The 27,977-nt window shown below is 37.0% G+C and overlaps 2 protein-coding genes and 1 long non-coding RNA gene across 5 annotated transcripts in view; 2 read left to right on the top strand and 1 right to left on the bottom strand.

The window, feature by feature from the left end:
* STS (steroid sulfatase) overlaps nucleotides 1-15,239 on the bottom strand; it is a 106,845-nt gene extending 91,606 nt beyond the window's left edge. Inside the window, exons 1-4 of one of the 3 annotated variants that reach the window (XM_027675123.1) lie at nucleotides 15,115-15,239; nucleotides 14,485-14,855; nucleotides 14,130-14,309; nucleotides 2,972-3,541 (exon numbers count right to left, since the gene is read on the bottom strand). The gene's annotated coding sequence lies outside the window, so the exon portion shown is untranslated. Of the gene's footprint in view, nucleotides 1-2,971; nucleotides 3,542-4,618; nucleotides 5,382-14,129; nucleotides 14,310-14,484; nucleotides 14,856-15,114 lie in introns of those variants that run through there. The other 2 variants (XM_027675124.1, XM_027675126.1) reach the window with 2 other exon arrangements.
* PUDP (pseudouridine 5'-phosphatase) overlaps nucleotides 14,988-27,977 on the top strand; it is a 66,441-nt gene continuing 53,451 nt past the window's right edge. The window contains exon 1 of the mRNA XM_027675127.1: nucleotides 14,988-15,145. Coding sequence (XP_027530928.1) covers nucleotides 15,067-15,145 — 79 coding nt within the window. The 5' untranslated portion in view covers nucleotides 14,988-15,066. The remainder of the gene's footprint in view (nucleotides 15,146-27,977) is intronic.
* Nucleotides 15,366-16,599, top strand: LOC113963707. The gene is made up of 3 exons (XR_003532919.1): nucleotides 15,366-15,582; nucleotides 16,105-16,182; nucleotides 16,504-16,599. It is a non-coding gene; the product is annotated as an uncharacterized LOC113963707 (long non-coding RNA).

Below are 27,977 nucleotides of genomic sequence, written 5' to 3'. Positions count from 1 at the left end.
AGCAGTGACAGAAGGAAAGTCAGCGAAGCACTGACTTCATCCTTGTGTGCCACCCAGTGCTTCCTCAAAGGGACTGTGCCCCACATGCAGCAGTAACATGGCAGGAGGAGATATCGGGAGAGAAGGTGTGGAGACTAGGAAGGCAACAAAAAGGAATCTGAAGCTGAGCCTGGAAAAGTGAGAAGAAATGTGTTTTTCCTGCAAGATTAAATATTTGTCCTTTTTTGTTGTTGTTTCCCAATACTCCAACCAATTAAATATTTATGCTACTTAGCAATAAATTAAGTTAAAATCCCGAAGTGGTTTTGCCCATGACAGTGATTTTCCTGTCTTTATTTTAACCCATGAGTTTTCTCACTCCCGTTCCTACAATTTTCTTCCCTATCTCCCTAGGGAAGGGAGGAAGGGAGTGAGTGAGCAGCTGTGTGAGTGCTTCGCTGTTCGCCAGGGCCAACCCACCCGTTTAAAATGAAACAGGATAAATGGATCCAATGGCAAATTACTTTTATTGATTACCAGTAGCCAAAAGTTTCTTTGCTGTGATCCAATTCATCTGGATTCTAAAAGTGAACTTTTTACCAGGGGGAGAAATGGTAAAGCTTTTTAAGGAAAAAATAATTCAATTTGAGACCAACTGACTTATGGTGGTGCTGCTGCAAGCAGGAAGCTCACAAGACATAAACAAGCAGCTTCTCCTTCCTCTTAATTTGCATGGGTAAGAGATATTAAAAATAAACAAGTGTAGTGGCTTATTGAAGACCAAGCTCCTTCCGGTTCCAAAAACCGGAAAATCTGGTTTATGTTACTTTTGTCCTACAACTAATATTCAGGGAATGGTGTGTCCTCATTCTACAAATAGTCATGAATGTGTTTCATAACAAATTATTTGGAATTTTTTTGACAAAAATCTTTCTAGCAGGGGAAAAAAAAGTGTTTTTTTAATTTTTAAAAGCAGTAATTTAAAAATTAAATTGTTCTCCTTTACTTTTACACCGTTCTTTTGGGCTGTATTATTTTGAACAGAGTTAAAATATTAACCCCAAACTACCCAATTTTTAGGACCCAATGCAAAATCAGAAGATAATAGAATTATCCATTCATCATTTTCATTTTTCCCCAACTAACATGATGGTAAAAGAGCTTCAGAAATGTGGAGGAGGAGGGAAGTAGGATGGTAAGTAATTTTCTAGCCAGCTTTAATGAAGAGATACTCCACTAGCATTATACACTAAACAATAAAAGTACAAAAGGGTTTAAAATAAAATACAATTATTTCAAAACAATATGTAAGGAACACGAAGTTAGGAGGTCATACAAATCACGAAAAATATTTATCCTAGAAAGAACACTTGTTCAATCAGGAAAAGAAGGACTATGAGCTGCATAGTGGCTATATAGCCGCCTGGCTGCAAACTATACTGATCAGAGTCTGCTAAAAAAATGTGCCAGCCAAAGGGCAAATATACCTACAAAATAAGACATATACATTAAACAACTTTTTATGCAGTTCCAAGGATTTGATACTTTATTAATTTCAATAAACATAGAAAGGAGTAACTGACTCTCACATCAAGAAAAAAAAAACAATTGTGAGTATACTTAGCTTGGCAAAATATTTGAGGGATAGAATTTAAACATCTTAGGATTAGGCAACAATTAAAACGAAAGTCTTAAAATGAAGGATATCTGAAATAGCAAATCATTCTACGACTAAAAATATCTGCCTACAAGAGGAGGCTATGTGGGTCTTTAGAGACTGACAGAAAATAAAAATACCCCAAACAAACAGTGAAGAAATGCATATATTGTATTACAGCAATATAGGAAAACCAGCAATTTAAGGCAGAGGTATTCAGGTTCCTTCTGCCCTGTGTAAGTAGAAAACTCTTGCTCTTTCTCTCCCTTCCTCCCCTACCTTTTCTCTAGTCTTTCCTCCTCACTTTCAAAGGAAGTTAATGAAACTTGTAAATTCTTGCTGTTAAAACAGAACACCATTCCTTTGTCCACAGGAGCTAAGAGGCCAACCCCACCACAACAAAATAAAAATTATCATTAGCTCAAAACTATAGCAATTCTCTTCATTTTCACCTTATTTTGTATGACATTTTAAGATCATAAAGAAATATAAAAAGTATTAAGAAAGGCATTTTTCCATTTTCTTGTGGCACACCTTTTCTCGTGATATGCCAGCATTAGCTTTCATTTAACATTTGAAAGTTTCTCAATAATAGCTCCAGGGGTCTTTTTATCTTTTGGCCTGGACTGAAGCACACTGCAAGTATTTCTGAAGCAAATAACATGCTTTTTCAATTGTATCAGAATGCTTTTAAAATAAGCTTTTAAAAATGGACATTTTCCTTTGCTTTGTGCCTTCAGGTAAAACACAACCTTACGTTTTTAAGGGATGGATTCTGTTCATCAGTGAGAAAGAATGTATCAATTCCTTAGTCAAAAATGCATTTTTCCAGGACTAATACTTTACTGCTATTATTAGACAATTGCTATACTAGACAACATATCCAGTTGTCTATTAGAAAAATATATGAATTAGAGATGTGATGCTAAGAGTAAGTTTTGTAAATGACTAATCCATGTCAATAGCTTCTAATTTTCTTCATCATAGTTGTTAGTCCTGTCAGCAGTGCAGAATATAAACAACAAACAACAAACAAAAGGAAAGGAAGAAGATAAAGTAGCCTTACTGACTTAGACTTCTAATGAAATAAATTTTGTAGCACTAGGGATTCCTGCAGAAAGTGTGTTTGCCTACACCATCATACAAACACCACTCTGGCTAGTAATATCAGAGGAAAACAGATCCGTCTGAGCTCTACACCCTAAGATCTCCTTATGAGTATGGCTGATCAACTGATTATTTAGCATGGTAGAAAAAAAGATGAGGCCATTTTTACACCAAAGTTAAAACATTTTTCCAGGATGCAAAAAATCCAAAATCACTGTCATTGCATACCTGAAGCAGTTCAATCTTGTGTGTTCACAGTCCAGAGTGCCATAGACACAATTCTTGTTAAGTACTTCTTAAAAAGCCATCTCCAATGTCCTGTCTTCCTCCTCTCATTCTCAACTAATTTTACGTCATTCATTTATTTCATCCCCAAATTTCTGCTCATAGAATCAAAAATCCATCACACAAACTCTTCTCCAATCCTTATTTTATTAAACCATGCCCTACCCCATTCCAAATCCCTTCCTACTGAAGAATCCCATACTAATGTGCCATGATCTAAACTCAGGCTGAATACCTTCTGGATGCAGTGGCTCGACTCCTCCAATTCTGCTTGCCCAGGTACTGCTATTCTCACTGCCACTCCAGCATTAATCACTACTCTGGATGCTGCTGCGTCTCTCTGTTTGTCTCCTCCATGACTTCCCTCCACACAGCAGAGGCTCTTCCACCTGCCAGCAGTACACACTGCTCCCTATTGGCGACTGGCTCTCCTCATGTTAAAGCAGCCTCGGCTGCTGGTCTGACAGGCTTTAACACAGGTCTGCACTTACCAAAATCCACCTGGAGAGCACCCTAAGGGCAGAAGCAAAATATATGTTTGTGAGAAAACAGGATGTATGGAATCCATATTATTAACGAGCCATTACAAAACTGCATAGCAAGCAATATTTGTGGTCAGATTTTGTTCAAACACTTGTTTTGGTTAAACAGGCTTCTCCTCTTTCATCTTCCTTCTTCTTGTCTCAGCATGGTTGCCCAAATGCAGTTTTTCTGTTTAAGCCTGGCAGATATAACCTATTCAGAAGTGATTATTTTTTCCTTACCTTTTCTCTTTCTCTATTATTCCTTGCCATCCTTCTCTGTCTCAGTGATTCCTCTTATAGATACTGTCCCCTCAGTAGCTGTGTTTATCCCCAGTTTACAGGTTGGATGTGTATGGGGTTACAAAGGAAAATATTAGATTTAATAACTCAGTGAAAGTTACAGTTAAGTCTTGTAGCCCTCCACTTTTGAATTGAATGGATTTTGTCAGATTACATATACTGCACACAAACTTCAAAACTACAAGCTTACTTCTTACAAACTTACCCACTCCCCTCCAAAACTATTTAACAATTCATTTCCATTTGATTCTTGAAACAGACTTCATAATCAAAATTACATACACTTTTAACATTACTTTTTAAACAACTAGAGCTTAAGTGCTATGAAAAAAACAGTTGCACAGCTGGAAAATCTTATGGTTTATAAACAACCTCCTTTCTTTTTTGTTCAAAATGCTTTCACAATTCAATGCTTATGCTCCTCTTAACCTGTTGTAGGCAGGGAATGTTCTACTCCATTGCAATACCTAATAATAAAGTCCATTGGGTTACAAAATAATTTGCCACTATAGTTGATAATATCTCACAGACAAGAGTAGATGGTATTAGCAACCTTTTTTTCTTTCTTATAAAAAATACATTGCATTAGGTTAATGAGAAAAAGACAATACTGAATATGTTATTATTTCTTATGATTGCTAATTTCCTGCCATGAAGATTTTAATTTGAGCTGTGGAAGAATATGAACTCCAAATACACATTACCCTAATGTTTACAATTAAACTATACATAAATTACAGACTTTGGGGCAGAAGGGACATTTTACCTTGCAGCACGGAATTGTTTCAGTTTCTGATTCTAGTTTTCAAACAAGATGGCTGTGCACTTATTATCAGTAAATGAGTACAAAGTCCTGTCACGTGAACTGAAACAGAAGGGTGGAGGGGAAGAAGGACAACACTGAAAAAGGCAACTCACTATCCAACACCCACATGATTTCTTGATAAGACATTACTTCACTAGTAGGAAACAATCTCAACATGTTTTCATAATGCCTATACGCACATGCCTAACCAAGATGCTTGTTTTAGTTTGTTACTGATTCTCCTGTTAGACTTTTTCAGTGTTAGTGATTTTGCATGATATTTTTGGAAAACAAGGGCAGTGCCAGAATCCCAGGTACATTTCTGCCTTCTGTACACATGAAAGCATTCCTGCTGAATATCTACATAGCAACTTTAGGAAAACTGCACTGAAACACCTTGTAAAATATAATCAGATCAGCGTTTTTCATACTTTTCCATCAGAGGCACAGAAATATTTAGAGATTCTCTTTTTATAAATATCATACACTATAGCCCGTCCTGGTTTGTTCACTATGCATTGTCTTAGAAACTGTATGTGCTCCCAGAAAGTCCAAGCACCCTCACATGAAAAAAAATCATTCATTCTAGTTCACCATATTATAGCTATTGTCCTCCTCACCCCAGCTTATGTATTTTTTACAGAGATTTGATCAGGAAGAGAAAGATGGATGTCGAAAGATATGTGACAATCAATGCTGATGAAACTTAACACAATCCAAGCCTTACATTCTAAATATGGGATTTTCCTTTTCTTTCATTCTTTCCATTCTTCCACTCCCTCGCAATGATGGGGAGAAATCAAATTGGACCAAGGTTTTTGAACAGCTGTCTAAATGCAAAGTTTAAATTACATTTTTCTGTGGTTCAGGAAATCAGTACAGCTTGTCCTGAGCCTTCTCCTGCATTTTTCCTCTGTCTATTTAAAAATAACATTGTACTGTAACAACTTTGAAAGAATTTGAAATTACCAAGCTTTTCTCTGTCTCAAATACAGATAGAAAATGCTAGCCCTATCTTAAGCCTTTGAAAAACTGCACTACTGTCTTGCAGTTATTGAAAGTTATTATTAAGTGAATATAAAGACAATTTTTAAAAAATCTTGTCAGTCTCCCTAAAATCAATAACCAAGTAGTTTTTAACCCCCTTGATTAATGATATTTTTAATCATATTTTAGAAGACACTAAGAAAAAAACCCTTTATATGGACATAGGAAGCAGTACTAGAGATACAACAGATGAGAAGCAACATCTACCGGCAAAACACCATCTCCTTTGTATATACACTGCAACTCTTAAATGTGTAATAATAACTACTTAAAATAAATTTTATTAAAACAAATTATTATTAAGCAGCATTCACTCAAAACCTTGTGATTATGTAAACTAGAAGAAAGTAAGGATAAAACAAGGGTATGTATGAGAAAATAATGATGGACTGAATGAAGAGCAGACTTGTCTGTGCTAATTAACATGACAATTCAAGGCATTTGATATGGAAAACCAAAATGCAGCATAGAAAGATCTATTCATTCTAACTAAAATAGTATGCAAAAAATCACAATGAGTTAATGAGTGAAAAAAATAAACTTCCTCCCCCTCTCGTATCCAAATCTGAGCACTGAATAGAGGGGTTTTCTCTGTTTAGGTTTCTTTTCCATGTTTGATTAGAAATCATTGAAGGGTGCTAAAGTGACAATTACTTGATTATTTCAAAGCATAAGTAGGACTGAAAACTAAAATGCTACCAGGGAGGCTGCATTTAGCTATGGCAAATGGGGTACTATGTTACCCTGTAATGTATTCTCCAATGATCTACGTTACTGAATGGATTATATTATCCATTTTGAACAATAAGTGTTTTTGTGGGTTTGGTTTCTTTTTTACACATGGATATGAACACATTGAGTTTTTTTTCTTTCTTAATTTGCTAGAAACATTGCTTTTTAAGATACTTTGGACTTCTGGTCACCAAGTGGGAGACAGTATCTATGTATTTATATATGAATGTTCATATCTATAACAGAGTTCAACTCATTTAATTGGTAAAGGAAATTATTTTCTTAAAGAGTGTTTGGGATGAAAAAGAAGTAGAAGGATGCATGATTGAATTATTGGAATCTAGTGGAAAGGTAGAGCTGCAGTGAGGCAGAGCTTTTGTTTCAGTTCATCAAAACATCTTTGCCAAAGCTTTAGAAGTTTAGGATCCAACTTACATGACTAAATGTTCATCTATTAGGTATGGTACAGTGTCTTTGTAAAACAAAACATGATACAGCTGCCTTAGACTGGCTGAATGTTGTTGCACATATAAATGCTTATGCTTCCACATAAATCTGCTAATACAAACTTGTATTTATCTTGGATTCAAGTGAAATACAACAGTAACGGAGCTAAAATGGAACAAAGGGTATTTCTTAACTTCTCTTATCATAGTGAAACCAAAGAAACACAGCTAATTTCAGAAGACATTTTTGAAAGATACATATATCCAGAATTAAAAGGTAACAGTTCTGCTGTTCTAGGGACTTCGTAAAAATTGGATTATGGATTCTAGAGGACATTTACTCTGCCACAAATCTTCACTGAAAAAAGATGTTTAAAGTTCATTCTTTGGCTTAGTCCAAAAAAACAGTGTTAATTTTCCCTCTGAAAATTCTGTAGCCATGTAGTTATCTTGAAGGATGTAGGGGAATTATATAAACTTGTGAAATCTGTGGATTGCAGAGGACTTTATACAGTTCTGAGGAAGTCACAACAGCTTTTATACATGGAAACCTACGACACAGTCTAATGGTTTAGGTGGGTTTTTTGTAATCATGGTTGTGAATAACTATTTAAGAGTTACATGTCAGAGTTTAGCTGGAAGAACATATTGGCTATGCCATGTAAGAATAAAGATCCAGGTTTTGTAGTTGCTATAACCATAGTTTCTCACTATCAAATAATACTGGTCTAAGCTACCTTGAGTCACAAACAGAATAGGATTTTTGAAGAAAGATGGGCTTGAACAAACAGGAAAAATATATTTCATTGAATCTACTAGGTAATTTATTTTATTATATTTCCTGGATATGATGAACTCAGAAAAAGCAGATGAATATGCAGGTCCCCACACTTTTGTCAGGTCCTTTAAGAAGCAACAATCACACAAATATTACAAAATTGCAATCGGACAAGGGTTTACTATATTTCCACCAACTTCAGAAAGCTTCAGTGCAAACATCACCCCAGAAGACGCTGTTAGAAATTCAGTGACAAGAGTGCCATATACTGAGTGAACCTCTATGCTTCCTGAACCATGTAGGCTTTCCTCCATGCTCTGCAACTCCAGAATACACCCTAACTGTACCTCATTTCATGACCTCAACACAAAGTTAGTTTCAGGATGGCACATTAGGATATATAGCCATTTTAATATTAAAAGCCTTGTTAACAGCTTTTGGAAAATTGCATTAGTCTAATTTTTCCAGAGGAGAGAATAATTGTTGGTGTAAAAAGGAAAAGTCAGTGAAAAACAGATTATGGACACGGGCTGTCAAATATGGTCATTAATATAATACTCATTCCCTATTGCTTGTAGAAGCCACTGGTCTAAATGACACATACAGCATTTCCGAAACAGTGATACAACAATTCATCCTGTAACACAGCTTCTTGCAGATAGCTGCCTCATTAGGCTTGCAAGATAGTAGTTTTTCATACTTAAAAATGCAAAAAAATATTTCAAATGGCATGAAGAGGTAGTAAGCTCTTCATGGGCTAGAGATGTTGCCACTTATCTCTTTCAGTGAAGTATAATACCGGCTTCTCTAATTAGTGAGCATACATATAGATGTGATCCAAAAAGAAAATTTTAAATTGGACAAATGGCAACAGAAGTTTTGAGCTTTTGTCTTAGTACAACATGGTGAATAACCTGAGTAATCAGCAGTAAAAATCAAACTATTGCAAAGATGGTAATTCAATTCTTATGTTAATTCAAAGGTATTGCTGTATCTGGGACTAAGAAGGCAGTCTAATAGCAAAAGATGGCCTTCTATTTGTCACTTATAAACCCCACAGCTATAATAATGTACCCAAGTGCTGGACGTCTCTAAGGATATAGAAAATCTAAAATGCTGAAGAGCAATCAAAATGCTAAAAGCTTCAGAAAGTATAACTTATGACAAAAGAATAAATGAATGAAATTTGTAAAATAGAAAAAAAGAACACAGGATATCGTAGCAGAGCAAAAGATTCACTGAAAGATTCAGAAAATTTTAAGCACAATGTCTGGACAGATATTTTAGGCATATACAATTCTATCTCAAAGAATTCATCTAGATCTTGAATGTCTCTCATGGTCTTACCTATATGTAAGTACATGAAATGGAAATCCCGGAATCTTTCAAACCTGCAGTTTCACTGTAAGCAATTGTCCACCTTACAGAACTCAAGGTGAAATGTTTGAGATACACTTATTAAGCGGAGCTAGCTGTCTCAGGGAAAAAAGTCAGGGTCTCACTGGCTTGACAGCTCTGAGACTTCATTGCTTCCTTCTAGTATCCCTAATACCTAACCTTATCAGTATTTACAAGTGGAGTTTCTTGTTTTACAAATGTTTGATGAATACAAGTATATGTTACTGATCTGCTAAGAACATTTCTGTTGAAAGTATAATAGAAGAAATAAAGTGACATCATTTTTTAATCTATTTTGTTACAATACACTGAACCTAATTTATCAAGGTAGGTGAACATAAGCTGAACTTAAGTGGACAACATAATGAAGGGACTATTGCCCCACCCAAAAATTAGTCAGTGCCCTACATGCCAGTGGTCACAAAAGCCTATTTGTCATTGGCTGTCCACAACAGCACATTCTGGAGTATACTACCGCTGCCTGTTTGCCTACCTGTGCATGTAAGGAGGAGGGCAAGGCATTAGCTTTGGGGGGAAGACAAAAATGGAATGATGACTTGGTTGGGAGGTACACTAACTCCTGCAGCCAAGGAAAAGTCCCAACTCCCCTAGTCAGGCATAGCCTTTAGGTCTAATACAACTCGGCTCCAACGGGGAGTCAAGAAGCCTCTGGCTAACTCTGCTTGGCACTGCCCTCACTACTCTCCCCATCATTTCTGCTTCCTGATCAGAGTTGCTACTTTGTATGTACCAGCTCAATGTTATGGTTTCTCTGGTTAGATAGATCTAGGAACTCAGACCACCAGAATCACTGCAAAAGAAAAGTAGTGGCACTGTTCGATAGCTGGGCCCCCAACTCCCTCCCTGCAGTACCTGGGCTGCACCCTGATCGTGTGGACATTCTGGGCTGCATGTCAGCGAGTTCAATTATTTCTACTCATCTCTTCTGGGTAGATACAAACTTAAGGGCAGGCAGCCACAGAGTAGGCTGAATATCTGAGCTCTGGAGATTTAACTTTACAGCTTGTTGCATGATGAGTGGGGAATATGCATATAAAATCTGAATCTGGAGCAGCATTACAGATCAGCAGCTTAGAGACCTTGTGACCCTGAGAATCACAACTCCTTTTCTCTCTTTTCCATCTGAAAATCTAATTACAGCAGTCTTTGAAGAGGTTGAGCCTAGGAACACAGGACTGAAAGGGACCACTGGCAGGGTGACCGCATTCAGTTTCACCTTGACTGCCGGCAACCAGGTGATAGATGACTTGCTCAGAAAGGTTCACAGAATGGGTATTCCATGTGACAGTACAAAGTTTTTCCTATAATCTGTAACAATCAAACTGTAGTAAAATGAAAAAAGCATAGCCAAAAAAATCACATGCAGACAAGGAAGAAAACCAACAGCTTAACAAATATTTTAGGCTCCTTCGACAATGGGGAATTACATAAATAAATGAAAGTTGCAAATGATCCCACACAGGAAGCCCATATCACACAGGAAAAGCAAAGCAGGATACAACACATCTTATCTGGGGATGCAATCTCATTTGCCTAATCTTTCTGATAGTTTAAGGCTAAGAAGGACCCACCCATTAAGCACTTCAGGATTTCCATTACAATAACATTGCTAATCACCTGAACAATTTGCCTGTGTGCAGCCACTTTTTTACTGGAAGATCATAAATTACGTCAAAAAGCTAAATCACAACCCATAAAGAGAGAAGATGGTTGTGACTTTAATGGAAACAAAAAAGGCCCTGAAGCATGGTATTGAGGCTTCATTTCCCCGCTTCAGACACTGTTCTGTTGTACAATCTTATCAATAAATACAGCAATTGACATCTAAAAATACCATCGTATAGTCCCCCTTGTTCCCTCTTGTGTGCTTGCTTGGCTTTTCTAGAATTTCACCCCTCACTGCTGCTTAAGAACCTTTTTATAGTGCCTCATCTAAATTTATCGATGATGAACATATATCTTCCTCACTTTATTCTCCTGAAGCATAACACATCATCTTTCTTGCCTTTGTAACTAACACACTTGTAACTGGTGGTCAATATCAAAATCTAGAAAACAGATGGCTCTCCTCCCCCTACTTGCTTGGCTGGAAGAATACACATGATTGATTAAAAGAGGATATACTCCCTTTTGACTTATGTAATCAATAAAACATGACTTAGCTCAGCAAGGGTATGGTAGTATTTAATTGCCTAAAGACATATGCTCATCTTTCCTTTTGCAGCTATAAAAACATGAACTGAAACAATAAAATTCACCTAATTCATAATCTTAGGGTGAAAAGCTCTTGTTTTGTGAAATCCAGCACTGATAGGGGCTCAATTTTATGAGGGCTTATAGGCTCAAATATAGCAACTGTTGTGAATCTCAGCTGATACCTGAATTAATTTACATTTAACTCTAAGACATTCCAAATAATTTGTTACTAATAGTGGGTTTAACAGCTGCTCATGTAAATCATGATGAAAGCTTTTAAATTACTGGATTTATTCAAGTCTTCAGATTCTTTTTTAATATTCAAACCAAAACGGATTACAATCTGTTTATCCTCTTTGCCAAGGTGCCTGCAGAACAAGAAAAATAAAGTCAGTCATTTCTGCATGAAACACATAGGGCATGATGATCCTATCAATGGCATAAAAAATAGGTAAGTGAATCCATGCTTCAAGCACAATATGAAATTGTAGGAAACTGCAATTATTGAGTCAACTGTATTACCTAAGAAAACACTTAAGCATATTCTGAAGCTTTTACTCTCTAGGAAAAGAACTTAATCACATAAATTTCACTGATGTGGAAAACTTTTTAGCTTCAAAGAAAACCCAAACAAACATACAGAGGTTAAAAAAAGGACTCTGTGCCTAAAACATTGTGTTGCATAATTAATAATTCCATGAATATGCACCTGAATATTTTCACTTTATCTCACATGCAAGAACAATAAAACCAAAGTGATTTTATCATATTATTAGAAATATTAAGAGAAATCAGACTTGTTTGGTGTATGAAGGGCTACTTATAGGCAGTTAACTTACAGTAAATTTAAAACCCTGGATATCCAGATGTGTATTTACCAGATATTACCATAAAATTCAAAACTCAGGAATGATTTATTCACCTGTTTTGGTGTATGCCCAGATAGCAACTTTAATTAATTTTAAAAATGCACATGAAATTAATTGTGTTCTTCAGACTTTGCAGGATTCAAATCTACTTGCACAATTATATCTCTGCTACCCATGTTCATCCTTCTCAATAAGCATACATCAGCTTTATAGGCATGTAATAAATTATCAGTTTTCATGGTTACTATACCTCCACTACAGTATGCTTCCCACAACTCAAAAGTTACCGAGTCTTCATAATTCAAAATCATCTTAAAATAAGTAATAAAAATAGTAGCAAACAAAAAATAAATTGCATAATTCTCAATCTCAAATTCCTTTCACTCCCTCTTTAAAAAAAAACAACCAAGACTGAATACTACTGCTGAGTGACAAATATTTAAGACAGCTCAAAGAAAACTTAGATCAGCAGGATCTCGTACTTGTGCATCTAGAAAACTATGCTCCACCATGAATTAAAAGTTGCTTGGACTTAATTTCATTCTGTTAGTATGAACACAGTCATGCTGAATAAACCTAAACAGTTGTCTATATTGGGAAGATATTCCTGTGTTTGAACACAGCTATGAAGAATCAAGTAAGCTAACATTACACTGATTATCACTGAAGAGACAGAGAAAAGCAAAGCAAATTGAGGTCATCAGTCTGTCAGGTAATGTGACAGTCTTGAACTGTGTACCACAAGATTTGTAACACGGACCACTTAACCCTAAAAATGTTTGCCTTGTGTATTACACTTTAATATTTGGGCTTCCTTCATACAGATTGTCTTTATGACCTTTTTCCACTTTAAATACTCAAAAGTTTTGCAAAAGCCTTATGTTTTCTCAGATGAACTGGTTACTTACACACCAAAAATACTACCTCCCCTTATGAGGAGGGCATGGGAGATGGAATTGTGATTGAACAATTAACACTTTTCTCTAATTAGAACAATGAATCAAGATACCCAATTGTTGTAGCTTTTTCTTGTTAATAAGTGTAAGTTTCACTATGTCAGCAAACACAATTTAAGACCAGCTTTTTGGAATATTTGCTAATTAGAAAGTGGATGAATCCACCTCAGGTACAATTGTCATACAACCTCATTACTCATCCTCTTTAATTTTGTCACAACAGAGTACACTCTTACTGCAGAAACCCATTTTTTCTTAGGACAGCACAACACTACCATTATAGGTATTGAAATTACTATAATGATTTTTTATTCCCCTTACCGGTTAACACATACTGTATTTTGGATTTTACCTTTTGATTGATTCTAGCTGTGCTCCCACCTATGTGAACTACAAAGGAAACTAACACATTTGCTGTCTGAAACAAAGCTGGAATATTGACTTGTTGCACAGTGTTTATTGCAGAAACAAAACAGCTGTGGGCATTCTTAACACTCATACTGTGAGGTTAAAAAGAAAAAAAATTATCTGGAATCGCAAGACTCATTTTCTTATATCTATGCAAGAACTAACAGATGACTACCTGTGGAATTTTTAAAAGACATTTAAGGTACTGTGCACAGACCTTTTCCTAGCCTATGTAGGCAGGGTATAGGCAGTATTGTCATTACAGAATGAGACAAGATGAAAAAAAGAGAAAACCAATCAAAAACTCAAAAAACTTTGTTTGAAAGTCAAGTTTTATTATTAAAAAGGTACAAGTAAAGGCCAAGGATATTTTATTTGTCTTCTTATTTCCAAGACAGGAGAAGGTATGAGGAAGACTCTGTGTCAATATTTCACACAAATGTAGGGTGAGTATAGTTTGGGGGATAGGTTTTAGGGGTAGATAAGATGCTTAAAGGAGCTAAATTAAAATGACATCTACAGTTAGGGCTTTAAAAACCACCACTAAATTGCTAAAATGGTGATGCATTGCCAATTCAAATGAAGGCATTGTTAGAAAAAAAGAATTGCTGCAAGGCCTACCTACAAATGAGACAGGACTTCCCCTATGAGAAGCTTCAACTAACCACTGCCTTCACATGGAACAGCAAAGCTGTACAAATCTTCAAGCCAGTATGTCACCTTGGGAGCTTGATACAGCTCTTTTCATGTCTGCTTCTGCAACTGGTATTTCAGTGATCTTGATGCCTAATGGAGAGTTACCTGCATGAAAAGATAAAAAAGGGAAGACTGATGAATTAAGTCCCCTCCTTGCCTCACAACTGCCCAGTCAAAATCCAATGGATGACGTGTCCATGCAGGGAGATTTTGCTTCATATCAACCTTCAATTAACTATTCTTGCAGTCAACAAACCATAAGAGATGGGTTTACTCTAACCTCACAGTTTGGGGTTTTTTTTTCCCCATTACTTTACTCTTCCCTCACAGCTTTACATAGATTTGTGCCTTTCTGTTTATGTCTCCAATTATCACCTGGTGGTAATATCATCCCTGTAAATCTCATTACAGACACGCAAAAGGTTTGTGAGACAACGCTGTTTGAAGCGTCAATTTGGGAGGAACTCCCCGGTCTCACTCGCCAGTAGCGCCAGGGGACCTAAGAACCACAGAACGGGTAAGGTTGGAAGGAACCACAGTGGGTCATCTGGTCCAAGCTGCCCACTCGAGCAGGGTCATCCCAGAGCACACGACACAGGATTGCATTCAGACCGTTCTTGAGTATCTCCAGTGAAGGAGACTCCACAAGCCCTATGGGCAAGAAGCTCTGTCCTCCAACAAAAGACGCCCCAGGAAGTGAAACGGACTTTGCTTTAAAACCAGAACACAGCAAACAGAGGCCCCGCTGGCCCGGCCCACGGCGCTCCCGCACCCGCTGAGTGGCCCCGGCCCCCCTGCGCCGCGCCCTGCCCGGCCTCTCCCCGCGGCGGCTCCGCTCCCGCTCGGCTGCTCCGGCCTCGCCATGTCCGCTTCCAGCTCCTCGGCGGCCGCGCTGCGCCCGGTCACTCACCTGATCTTTGACATGGACGGGCTGCTGCTGGGTGTGTAGCTTGCGCCCCTCTCCCCTCCGTGCCGGGCCTCCGCGCCGCACGGTCTCACCGCGCCGCCAGGCCCGGCCCAGCCCGGCCCGGCTGTCCGGACAGCGCGGGTCCGTAGCTGGCAGCGGGCAGCCCCCTTCCCTTCCTCTCCTCCCCTGCCCTCCCCGCCTCCCGCGGCCTGAGCGGGCCAAGCTGCGGCCGCTCATTTGCGGCCTTCTCGCTCCGGGCGAGGGGCCAGAGCGCCCCGGGCGGCGCTGCTAAAACCCGCATGAGGAGATTAAAGCAACAGGAAACGATCTAATTCCTTCTCCTCCTTCCGCCATCCGCTGCCTTTCGGGGGCAGATTCCGTCATGAATTAAAAGATCCGAGGCTGAGCGTGAACAGGGCGCTTGCTCGGGATGGTGGAGGGCTGAGCGAGGTGTTGGGGAGAGAGGTGAAGGTCGGGTTGGGGTTGGAAGCCAGAGAAACCGGGTATGGAGGAAAATGGGGATCCAGTGTGTGGACCTCAGGGAGCCCCGGGCCCAGCGCTGGCAGCAGCGAGACCCTGGCCCAGGGCTGGAAGTGCCAGGGCAGGACACTGCCAGGGCAGCCTTTGGGGTTACCACTGCAGCTGGAAACCCCCGTGACAGTCTTCTATCACGGCTTTTGTATCAGCAGACTGCCTGGTTTGCAGGCTTATTCTGTAACCTGTGTCCTCCCGCGATACAGCTAGATTGGATCTTGGGGTTTGAATCGTCATTATGACTACGACATTATTTAAGCCTGTTTAACTGTTTGTTGAATTCAGGACCCTCTGCTGAGTGTCTCCTGTGGAATAATGGAGTATTTTTATATGTGACTTGGTTTTTGAAATAGTTCACGTGGGTTATTGCACAGGAAGCAGCATTGGATGTGGGTGAATTCTTCAAAGGTGTGAACTTGACGTGTGTGCCTTCCTTCTGCAAAACCCAAATTGTTGCAGTTTCTGGGAAGACTGGTGTGAAGTCTGATGAATTACTCTCTATTTCCAAGAAATCTACACTTTCCCCTCCTTTACCAGGTGAAGATGATTCACTTATCAACTTTTAAAACAGAAATGACATTTCCCATGCTATCATAAATATTTTTAAGTATTTTAGAGCTATTGGGTTTTGTTTGTTTCATCTGCACTCTTAATATGCTATGCAAAACAGTGATTGAGTTATTTTAGTTCCATTTTCTGTTTCATCACTGGAGTCTCAAATAGCCTCAAATATACAAATATACATAAATATATATATATACACACACACACACGTGCATGTGTATATATGTATGTACAACGTATATATATGTAATCCTATAATCCAGAACCAGTTGTTTAAATTTTGTTCTTATTTAGAAGTTTCAAGAAAGCTTTTTCAGTTACTATTGCTTTTTGTCAGAAGTCGAAAACCTGTTTCACACAGAGAATACTCAGCTGAACAGGACAGTATTGGAAAGCTGTACGAGTATTTAGTCATTGATGTGGATATGTAAGATTTCCATATGAGTTTTATAGAATCATAGAATGTTAAGGAGTTGGAATGGACCTTAAAGTTCATCTAGTCCCAACTCCCCTGCCATGGGCAGGGACAGCTCCCCCTAGAACAGGTTGCTTAAGGCCTTATCCATCCTGGCCTTGAACACTGCCAGGGTTTTAAGTGAATTTTTTTTATCACACACAGGTTAGATGCTTTAGCTTTGGACAGTATTCTAGGAACAAAAGGCATTTTTCTCAGATGCTATCCTGTTTATATTTAGAAATTGCCTTTCTGTAACATTCCAAACAGGCAACACCAATACCAATTGAGGTTCTGAGTAATTTTTAGATCTCTAAACTCCTGGGGTTCATACAGTGAAGAAGAATTAAAAATACCCTCGATTATGAACTGTGCCTCATACTGGAAAAGTAATTATAAAATATCCAAAATTCTTGAACCTAAGACTTTGCCAAGATTGAGACACTTGAGGTATAAACCTATTTGTTGCTGTTATTAAATTTATATGTTGTAAATTACAGCACCAGATAAATACTTTGTCACTTTCTGGATTTCAATAAAAAGGCAGACATAAATTATGGCATTTTATGTGCTTATATAAAATATATTTACATGAACATTTTATGCATGGTAGTATAATTTGCTTTTTTATCCCTATATATGAAGCATCCTTTGCACTGATAAATATTTATTCTGTTTTCATTCCCCTAGTTACTGTTATGCTACATGGATGTGATTTCTTCTATTTAAAAAAGTTGCATATAAAGAGTGTGTTGTATTTCAGAAGTCTTTCAGCTGCAATGAGTTAAACTGAAAATACTCTTTAAATAACTTCCAGTACAGAGGAGTAAAAGAGACACCACCTTGATGATTTTCATAATGTAAACTTCGTTTCAGAGGACTTGTAGTGTGTTTCAGCCTCTAAATACTATCAGTTCTGTCACAAGTTTGACATATTTTTTTGGTGAACCTGTTTGTTTCATGATGAGCTGTGACTCTTAGGAGGCAAAAAGGCGGTCAGGAGACTGTTTGGACTTTTCCAAGATTTTAAATGTTTCAAGAAGCTTGGAATAATTTTGGGGAAGGAATGAAATAAGGGGAAAACAAGTTAGATGCTTTCTACCCAACCTGTCTGCCGTAAATCTTCTGAATAAGACGAATGGTTATATTGACGTAAATCTACATGAGAAATAAGAACTCCTTTAATTTTTTAATGAAATTTTAGTGTGTCACATATTGTTCATTGAAGATACTAAAATGGATAACATAGATATTTTGAGAAGCTAAAGAAATATGCCCAAAACGACTTCCTTTCAAAAAGCTTGAATTTGGTATTGGATATTTATATATACAAAAATTTGGTATTGGATATTTAAAACTACACTTTTTGAAGTACCTCCATAGTTGATTGCATTTTTCAGAATCTAAAGCTTTAAGTTTTTGCAATAATTTTCACAACAAAGTAGTGCCTGAAAATGTATGTGACTATTTTTGGAAGTTTTCACCTAAACCTTACTGATTTTATAGAACAAATATAAATTGATCTATAAACAGTGAAAAAAAAATTGAGCATTAAATTCACCTAATGTAATGTGCCATGAACTTGCTTTCTGTAACTGACATACTTTCTTCTTATTAAAGAAGGTAGGATATTTCTGATAGAAAGATTTCCAAAACCTTTAAGAGTGTAAAATCCTTAAATGATGTCTGAGGAGCTTACAAGGTTCCTGACTTCGGAAACGATCCAAGTGTTGCCCTATAAAACCTGTATCCTATACTTTAGTGGCTAAGGCTCAGCTGTGTGAAAGTGTTGCTGAGTCTGATCCTCTGTTATTTTATCTCCCTCTCTCTCCTTAACATAATTGAGGCTGATTAAGTTGTCCTTGACTCCCACCTTGATATATCAGTTTACCCTCAATAGGGAAGTTCTTGCCCCTGAATTGCCTGTGAAAGTACTTCACCCCTTTTTTTTCAGAATATTTCTGTATCATTGTTTCAGGTGTTATCTAACACCTTTTTCCAGCATGTATAATCAATGTGATCCACCCTTCCTTTTTTTTTTTTTTTCTAATTACCTTCTCTTTCCATTTGAGCTGTTGGATGAAGTCTTAGGATTTTTGTCTGTTGCTCCAGTTGCCAAGAAGTTTGACTGGAAAGTAATGCTCTCATTTCGTAAGTAAAATATATGAACAGCACCTCTGGACAGCTTATTATTTAATGGGTAAAATTAATTGAAGGATTTTTAAATTTTTTTTTTGTAGGGAACTCCAGCTGTAAGAGAAAAAACAGCCTTTGTACTAATGTACTACAGTTACCTCCTGCTGTATTATACATAGAATATTAGAATATCTCAAGTTGGAAGGGAGCTTAAGGATCATTGAGTCCAACTCCCTGTTCCTTGCAGGACTTCCTAAAACTTAAAGGGACTAAGAGCATTGTCAAGACACTCCTTGAACTCTGACAGCCTTGGTGCTGTGACCAGTGCCCTGGGAAACCTGTTCCAGTGACTGATCACCCTCTCAGAGAATTGAACTAATGTCCAATCTGAACTTCCCCTAAAGCAGCTTCATTTGTTGACATAGTTGATTAGTGATGCACTGTGTATTATAAACCAGAGGAAAAGGAATAACTAATATTTTATTTTTAGTGTACTGCTGTACTTTCTTTTTTTAAACAAAAACAAAAAAACCCCAAATAATAACAACAAAAACCCCAACCAAACAAAAAACCAAAACCCCAAACCCCCGCCACAAAAACCCCCAGCACTTCAATTAAAGCGTTAAATTTCTAAAGTTAAACTTCTACTTGATTTCCTACAGCAAATAATATTAAATGCTCAGAATAGTAGATTGCTTTTTCTTAAAATGCTTTAGTCTGTTCCTATAGAAGAGTACTGTTCTAACTGCTACTATGTAGTATAGTTAAAAATATTAAACCTTTTTATGTGTGTGCTTATCCAACACACACAGTACAGGGTTAATATATAATGGTAGTAGTAGTAATAATAATAATAAACCAGAACAGAATCTAGATATCTTTGATACCTAAATAAATCCTGTTATAGTTGTACTGTTTGCTGTCTGATCCTGGCATTTTAGCATATTGTAAAAACATACAAAACCAATGCTAAGAATGGAGAAGGAAAAATCTATGTAATTTCTACAAAATGTACAATTAGAGTAATGCCCCCTAGGATCTATCTGCTAAACTTACTGCATAGGTTGTATTTTGAGCTATGACAAGTAGTTTTGTTATGTAACTGTAGCCAATAGCTACCCCACCACCAAAACACAGATAGGATTGAATATTGCCTTTGTTGATCTGTGCCTAAACTTATAGGGGGCTGAAAATTCTCCACAAGCTGCATGTACAATATTAACCTTTCCCAACTGTCAAGTGAACTTAGGAAAATGGCTGCAAAGATAAGAAGTTTCTTAGCCTTGTGCTTAAAGCTGAACTAAAAGTAAGCCAACATGCAGAGAACATGACACTTCAGTATAGGAAGTTTAGTCGTGTACTTATTTTTGTTTAAATTTTGCTAGGAGTAGCAAGAAGGTTCCTAAAGCAGCTTAGCTTTGCAAGATACCTTCACTTTAACTCAAAGTCATGTTGGACTGTACAAGCACAGGTATGCCAGCTTGTTGTGACCATTTGTAGAGGGATGAGTAGTTTAGGCAACTGGGATCAGAAGTTGCTGCCTTTACAGCCGCTATCTCCTTTGTGTGGAGACTGCTGTGGTCCTGTGTGTCACTGTTAGTCTACTCCTGTGTGGTTTGTAATACCGGTCACCTCTGGTCTATACTGTAGAAGAAATTAGTTTGCAGTTAAATTCATTGCAGTGTTGTAAGATCCACAAGAGTTTTGGCATGTTTTCTTTCTCCCCAGTGTTACCTACCCATTGTCACAAGGTCAGAAGTCAAAAATGTACTCTTACTTTCATTTCATTGCACAAGTTGCCTAGGAGATTGCTGTTATAAGAAAACTGGTGAGAGTTCAATGCTGGAGTTTGCTTATGTGCATGCTGTCTTTTATTTTACAGTGTGAATGGGAGGTTAAAACAGCTTCCTATTTCTTCTTCATCCGAGCAAATAGCACCAATTCAACTAAACATCAGTCCTCTCTAGATTGTCCTCTATTATGGCTTAAGTGCAGGAATTAATCTTTTTAGGCTATAACCTGGCAATCTTGTAAGCCTGTTTTCTGCTTCTGTGTAGTGGAAACTTGCTTTCTTGTCATTCTCCGTTTTCATCTGATTTTGGGGGAACAAAGAAGGAAGCAGAAATACTGTCTGACCACTGTGTTCTGTACATGTAATTTGTTGCAAAAACAAAGAGATTAAGGATATTATTAGATTAAAATACCTCATAGATGCTTCATGAACAAATTTTGGAGATAACTAAAACAGCTCCTCATTGAGAATTAACTAACCATAAATAGAGTAAATAAGATTTGTCATATGCTTGAAAGCTAACATTTTAATTTAACAGCAAGGAAAATTTTGGCAAGAACATAGCAAACATACTAACCTAGAATCTGACTTCTGGTATTCCCGTGATTGATTTACAGATTCCCCATCCACATGGTTGCCTGTTTGTCGTTAGAATAATCCAGAATCAGAGCTTAGTTCAGCATCAGTAGAACAGGGTTTTGTTGTGGTGGTTGTTGTTGTTGTTGTTGTTGTTGTTTTTTAATTTCTATAGTGGTTACCACATTTCAAAATGCCATGGGCAGCATTAGCAAAGATAACTTTTTCTTCTTGAGAAATGAACCAAGGAATGCTCCCAAGCTAAAAGATCCATGATTCGATTTTAATATTGCACAGAAATTACACACAAATGCAATGTATTTTTCGTGCCTATTTATTAGTTGCCCCGATGCAAAGCATTGGTTTTAAAGAAAAGGAGAGAAACCACATGTTTAATAAACTAATCCCAGGAGTTTTCCAATTTCCATTTTAGTAATGTGGCTTTTGTTTTCTGACTGTTACACACATTCAGTTGTATACAGGGTCTTTAAAAAGTGAAGAGGTATGTTTTGAAAGTGCTGGGAGTCCAGAGGTTCTGTTTAGTGATTTTAAAGGTGCATACAACAGTTTGAAGTTAACATTTATAAAAATTAGTCTCTTTCTGTGCCTAAATGCAGATTTGCAAATCTGTTTGTAGATGATAAGAATTTTATATTTATTGGCTATGTACACTATTTTATGTATCAAGTTCCAATTATTTTGCTTTGAATGTAAATAATAAGGTGTCATAAATGGAACAGAGTTTCATGCAAAGAAAAGATTAATAGAATTTCCCATTATAATAACACAATTTCCAGCTGCTGTATTCCAATTTTCCTTTTACTTAACAAGAAAAACAGCATTAGCAACCATGGATTTATTATTCTGCATGCTGACAATAGTTACACTGTGTGCCATCTTGGGCTCAGCAGTTTTTGTTCTGAGTAGTTGTAATCTATTCATGTAGCCTTGTTGTGAGTTGGCTAATTGAACTTTTGAGAGTGGAATTTTTCAGAACACCTTAATTGGGGTAGAGCAGTTTACCAACAAAATTTTGCTCTGTTAATTCTGCTGTTATATTTTCTCTGAGAGACAATCCTGTTCTTGAATACTGGCATTTATACTTCTAATGTTGGGGGAGGAGAGGTGTTGATGTTATTATATTTTAACTTTTTTTTTTTTAAATTGGCAACAGACTGTGATGGTGGTGATAATTCTCACAATATGATCATTGCTCTTTTAAAGACCAGGAACTCTGTTAACTAACAACACAAAAGCAATTAAGCCAAATATCTTCTCTTTTCAAACTTTATTGCATTCATAATGAACATCTTTAGAAGGAAGTAGAGACTGTTAGTGATTGTTGCTGCTTCTATTATGTGTTTATATACCTCTCTGTATTGATACTAATTTCTTTCACAAGACTACAGAGAATTATATAAGCAAGATCTTTTTTGAGTCTTACAGTGGTTCGGCAGAGACACCTGACCTTGATTTATGCTTTTCCTCCCCCTTGTTAAGAATAAAATTACTGTTCTGACCCAAAGTTCATGGAGGTAGTGCCAACCTTTTTCAAGATTTTTCTTGGGACCTGGGAGAAAACCATCCTGTATTACTTATCTCCTTTTTTAACTTCCTTTGCTTCAGTAACCAGTGAAGAATGCTTGTGTCTCTCGTAGGTCTTTTTTTGATGGTTGACAATTTTTTTCTACTTTTTTTTTTTTGCAGTATTTTGCTTCTTGAAGGGTTGCACACAGTATCAATGTTTGCTGTCTCTATGTATACTTTCTGTTCTAATGCAGCTTTTAATAAATTTTTGTTCCTCTTATAATGAATACCATATTCAGTAGTAGTTTGGCAATGAATCTGATGCTGTATTTTGGAAAACCCTGCATCTAAGTGGGCATTGCACTTTCACAAGTATGGTTTTGCTGTTGTTATATACATATAATAGCTGGTTTCTTTTTAAAATGTATTCTTACTTTTCTTCCTCCTTCTATTTGGAGATATTTGAGATATTTTTGTAAAAGTCATCAAATCAGTCCTAGTAGGCCATGTATGTCTGATGAAACAGGTTTATTTCTGTTCTTGAGAGATTTCCTTTGGGCACCAGTTATGGGTCGTCATTCCATGCATTGCTTTTTTTCTCTGCTGTTAGTTTTTGCCTCTGCTGTGTCTGTGTGCGGTTCTTTTGGAAGAGTTTTACACGCAGTTTGTCTCAGCATAACACAAGGTGTTTGAGAGGAAAACCCAGTTTATTATTTGTCAGTCCAGTCTTTCTGTCTAACATCCATGTGAATTTATTCATGACCTTCGTCATTATATGTATGTACAGAGTAACACAGTGTCGCATTCTCCCAGCTCATTAATGCGTGTTCTCTGACCTGGTGTAATCGGTCCCCGTGTCACCTTTGCTCTCCAGAGGTTGGGTTTGTGCTAGTCCTTTGCAGCAGCGCTGTGCTTGTGGGTGCTGAGCTGACTGGGTTTCCTGCCAAGCAGCTCAGCCCTGGGCACTGACTGTCTGCTCTGCATAAATATGAGTTCACTCAGGTTCCCTTTCACAGGGTCACCGTATACAACAAATTGCCTGCTCATGTGAGGGCATCTTTTGGAACGTCATGTATTCAAAATGATGCTCTGCTTTAATCGCTCCATTCGTGTGTAGTATAAACTGACACAGAGTACTCATTCAAACTGCTAGAATAAACCCTTATTTAATTACTGATCGGTAATAAGTGAGATAATCTTTGTTGGATTGGGACGTTTTATGAGTTTAAAGCTGGTACTGGTCATTTGAGAACATTTCTAAGCACAAGAAAAAAATTACACTAGTACTGGAAGAAGAATGGAGTGAAAGATAATGTATGTTTAGTGAAAAAATTGGGATTATAGCATATCAGAAGGTCTGAAGTATGAGAAATTAATGTGTTTAAGGTGGAACACAAGTATACTGAGACATAATTTCATTTGAATAAATTGTTCTATGGTAAAGATTTTTTTGTTTGTTTGTTTTGTAATTTACATACAGAAATCTCCTTTGACCTATCTCTTCAGGCCAAAAGCGTAGACCCACACATGCCCATAAAGTGACATAACCTTGGATAATGTCACCATTCTGCTACAAGACCATTACTGCAAAAAGTTACACCATGTGAAATGGTGGATCTTTTTATGCTAGAACTAAGTCTTCTCTATAGTGTTATATTATTATTGGACTAACAAAATGTTATGTGCTTTGTGGCTCAGGGGAGATGGAGCCACAAAGAGCTTATCACAATATAAGAAATTTCTAGTCTTTAAAAATTAAAAACAGTGTTTCATGTGGAACGTATCTCAGGAAAATGAAAGGGACCACTAAGGTATTGTAGTATATCTAATTGCTACTCTGCAGCCTAATAACTTGCATTGTTATTATTGTGGTAGATCATATTTTTATTATATTTATCCTTCTCCCATTTTTAATTTTAACATTTTCATTTTTCATGAATGAAAGTATCTTAAGTGTAAAGAGCAAGAAGTAATGTTACTATTTTGATTTTGTGTGTTCTAGAACTTAAAATGTTTTATGTGGCAGTTGATGGCAAATTATACAATATTGAAAAATTTAGTTTCTTAAAATGTTGAGTCAGCGTTGACTTTGCATTGTTTACTGTTTATCATGGTTTTGCCTTTTCAAAAAGGAAGTGAACTATTCCCCTTCACTCTTTTGCATCTTGTTACAGAGAGAAGGTAATTAGTATATGCACTTGGAAACATTGAAGAATAACGAGTTAAAATTAAAGTTCAAGGTTCTTAGGTTAAAAAAAAGTTTTGCATCTTTATGCTACTTTTCATAATTGCCAGTTCTACTATTTTTTAATTAAAAAAAAAAGTTCCAGTTTTGTCTACTAATTGTATTTAAAGTTTTACCTAACTTTTGACATGTGTTTTAGCTGCCTATTACATAAGTCTTCATACCTTTAGAAACAGCTGCATCTTCTAATGATCTCACACTGGACCACTCCAAAATTTCTGTGTGGCTGTGACTTGTCACACACAACCTTCCCTGCCCAGACTGGGCCCTGAACTGTCCTGACTGGAGACCTTTCTGGAGTCTACTGTAGCACCATTACTGCTGTCCAGACCATTCCTTTCCTATGGAAAGAAGGATGGTGGAGAGTGGAGGCAGCCTGCACATATATTGGGACAAGATCTGAAATAACATATGACCTGAGTGCTTCAAGGTCCCAGGGCTTAGAAATAGCCTATGATTTCCAGAATGTGTACATTGGACTCCCAGGTCCTTATTAATGGCAGTGTTAACAGCATGTAAGAGTTTATCCAAATACTTCCAAGAATATGCAGGTATACTTTATATAGCAGTTTTCTCATGGCATCTTGGTTTCCAAGAGAACTTCTGAACTTTGGTGAAGAGGTCAATAACTAAAGGATCCCAGGTTTGGAGGCGAAAACTGAAATCTTTATTGAACACGTGAAATGCAATTTAAGGGTCTTGGGGGCAGGACATGTTAATGAGGAGGACAGGTTATGCTAACTAGGGGATGGATCATGCTAACTAAAGGATTACACAATTTTCTGCTACAGTTACACAAGTGATTAATATTTTCCCTTAGCTAGAACCACATGGGGGGAGAAGGGCATCATCACAAAGTCTTTCCATGTCTTGCTGGAGGAGACAGGCCCATCAACATGGCTAAATATTAATAGATCTTGTGATGGAGTGTCCTCAGAGCAAGGAGTTTCTCCTAGCTCCTGCTGTCCATGGCCTGCTACATAATCTCATCAGCTCCTTCTCTGCTGATAGCCGAGCCCCGGATCCCAACACTTTGGCATCTTGTGGATTGTCATAGCATTAGGAATTTTCTTATTTTGTTTATTCTTGTAAAGTTTTTTCTTAGACTATGCTCTAAATTCTGCAGTTATCAGATATGGATATATGGATATCATTCCTTGGATATATTGTGTTAGTGTTGCTTTTGTCTCAAGTACTTTTTGTAAATAGAAGAAAGACTTTGAAGTGTTCAGCCTACTGTTAGGTTTTCTGTATATGGTAATTTATTTTTTGTTCTAGGTGTCTATTTGTTTTACACACTCCAAAATCTTTCAAATAATACTCTTTCGGTTTGGAAATTTTCCAGTGCTCTACAATTCCTGGATAAAGCTTGAGAGATACAGGGAATGTCTTTTCATATGTGTGTATGTATACAAGGGAAAGGATTCCTTACATTTAAAATAACTATTAAGATAATTAACAACTTTTCAGTAACTCTGAAGTTGTCAAAGAAAAATGCCTTAAAGACATGTCAAAATTTTCTTGAAGAAGTCATCCAAGCATACTGAAGAGCTAACAGCGAAATTGGATTATATAGTTTATATTTATTAAACTAGGCCTTGTTTTTCCCTCATCAAAACTCCTGGCTTTAAGAGTTGGCATTCCAGGATCTGAAGCTGGTACCTGTCTGCATTATACTGGTTAAAGCACTCTACATAAATCCTTATGATTCCCCTGCCTCTCCCATAGGCAATAATACAAGATGATTAAGTTTTTTGATGGCGTGTTTTTTCTCTCCTCATTGCCCTGGTTAATTGAGAAATGGCTATATGTTCTAACTTTGGAGTTTCTACTAAGAGGGGAAGAAGAAAAGCAATATTCTAAGATTTATCACAAAGCAGTTGAAGTTATTCCCCTCTTAACCTATTCCCTTTTCTAAAACTGTAGTTCAAAATGGAATAGATTCATATTTTCTTTTTCTTCTTTCTGTTATAATTGCAGCTTTCAGGGACTACAGAAGATATTCCTGTTTGACCCGGATGTTTCTGTATTTGTATGTAACAAAAAGGAAGGCAGAATACTTATTTTTCTCTGGATACTTTTGAGTAGATATTTAGTTTACCTTTCTCTTCATAATATCTTCCATACTGAAATTGTGAGCTTTAGTTCTCTGCTTTATATTCTAATTGTATACACAAGAAATTGCATTTCATTGATAGTCTAACATTCCTAAGTATAGCCCAAGAGAGTTACAATACCCAGTACCCATTCATTCTTTCTGTGTTGGATCCTACACATACCTTTCTTGTGTCCTATTTCTTTAAAGTAGTCTTCCTGTGCTGTGAATTAAAAACAGGCTTACTTTTGAAAAAACTCAACTCTGTAAGTTTAGGCTCAACTGAGATTTGATCTGATCTTCCTAGAAATTGTTCTCACTAATATCTTGAAATCCTCAACTTATCTGAGTCTTCTTGACTTGTCAGCTGATTTGATAGAGCTTATCAATAACTTTTCCAAAAAAACTTTTTTTACTACATTCTTTTTTTAGAGGTGAGCACAGCATGGAAATACATAATTCAGAAAGGTTGTATTTGTACTCCTGAGTTGTTACAAGGTGCCCAGTACGTGGGCAGTGTACGATATCACAGGTGTAATATGATGTACCTTACAGATACTGCACTTTCCTTAGATAGAAGTAAAGGAGTTGGCACACGTTATGAAATCCCATCGTTCTGTTTAGATAACAGTAGCTACTCCCTTCCCTCAAGCTACGGAAAAATATTATTGATCATATAGGCCCAGAAGCGTAAATCATACATTCAACAAAATAGTTTACAAATATCAATGATTATAGTTATCATATAAGTGTACTTAATGGTAGTCTAAGTTTGGAAAATTTATTACGGACTTGAATTGTCTGTAGTGGAGCCTTTGAAACAATTACAGACTACCACGAAATTTTTTTTTTCACAGAATGATGATGATGATGCAATTTAATGGCTTCAGTACTGACAGTGTAGATGCTTCCCATTCTACAGTAGTTCAAGAGCTACTTAAGC

The sequence above is a fragment of the Neopelma chrysocephalum genome, unplaced genomic scaffold (assembly GCF_003984885.1).
Source record: "Neopelma chrysocephalum unplaced genomic scaffold, ASM398488v2 Primary Assembly neopelma1_25, whole genome shotgun sequence".
NCBI lineage: Eukaryota > Metazoa > Chordata > Aves > Passeriformes > Pipridae > Neopelma > Neopelma chrysocephalum.
This window is presented reverse-complemented; position numbering and strand designations above follow the sequence as displayed.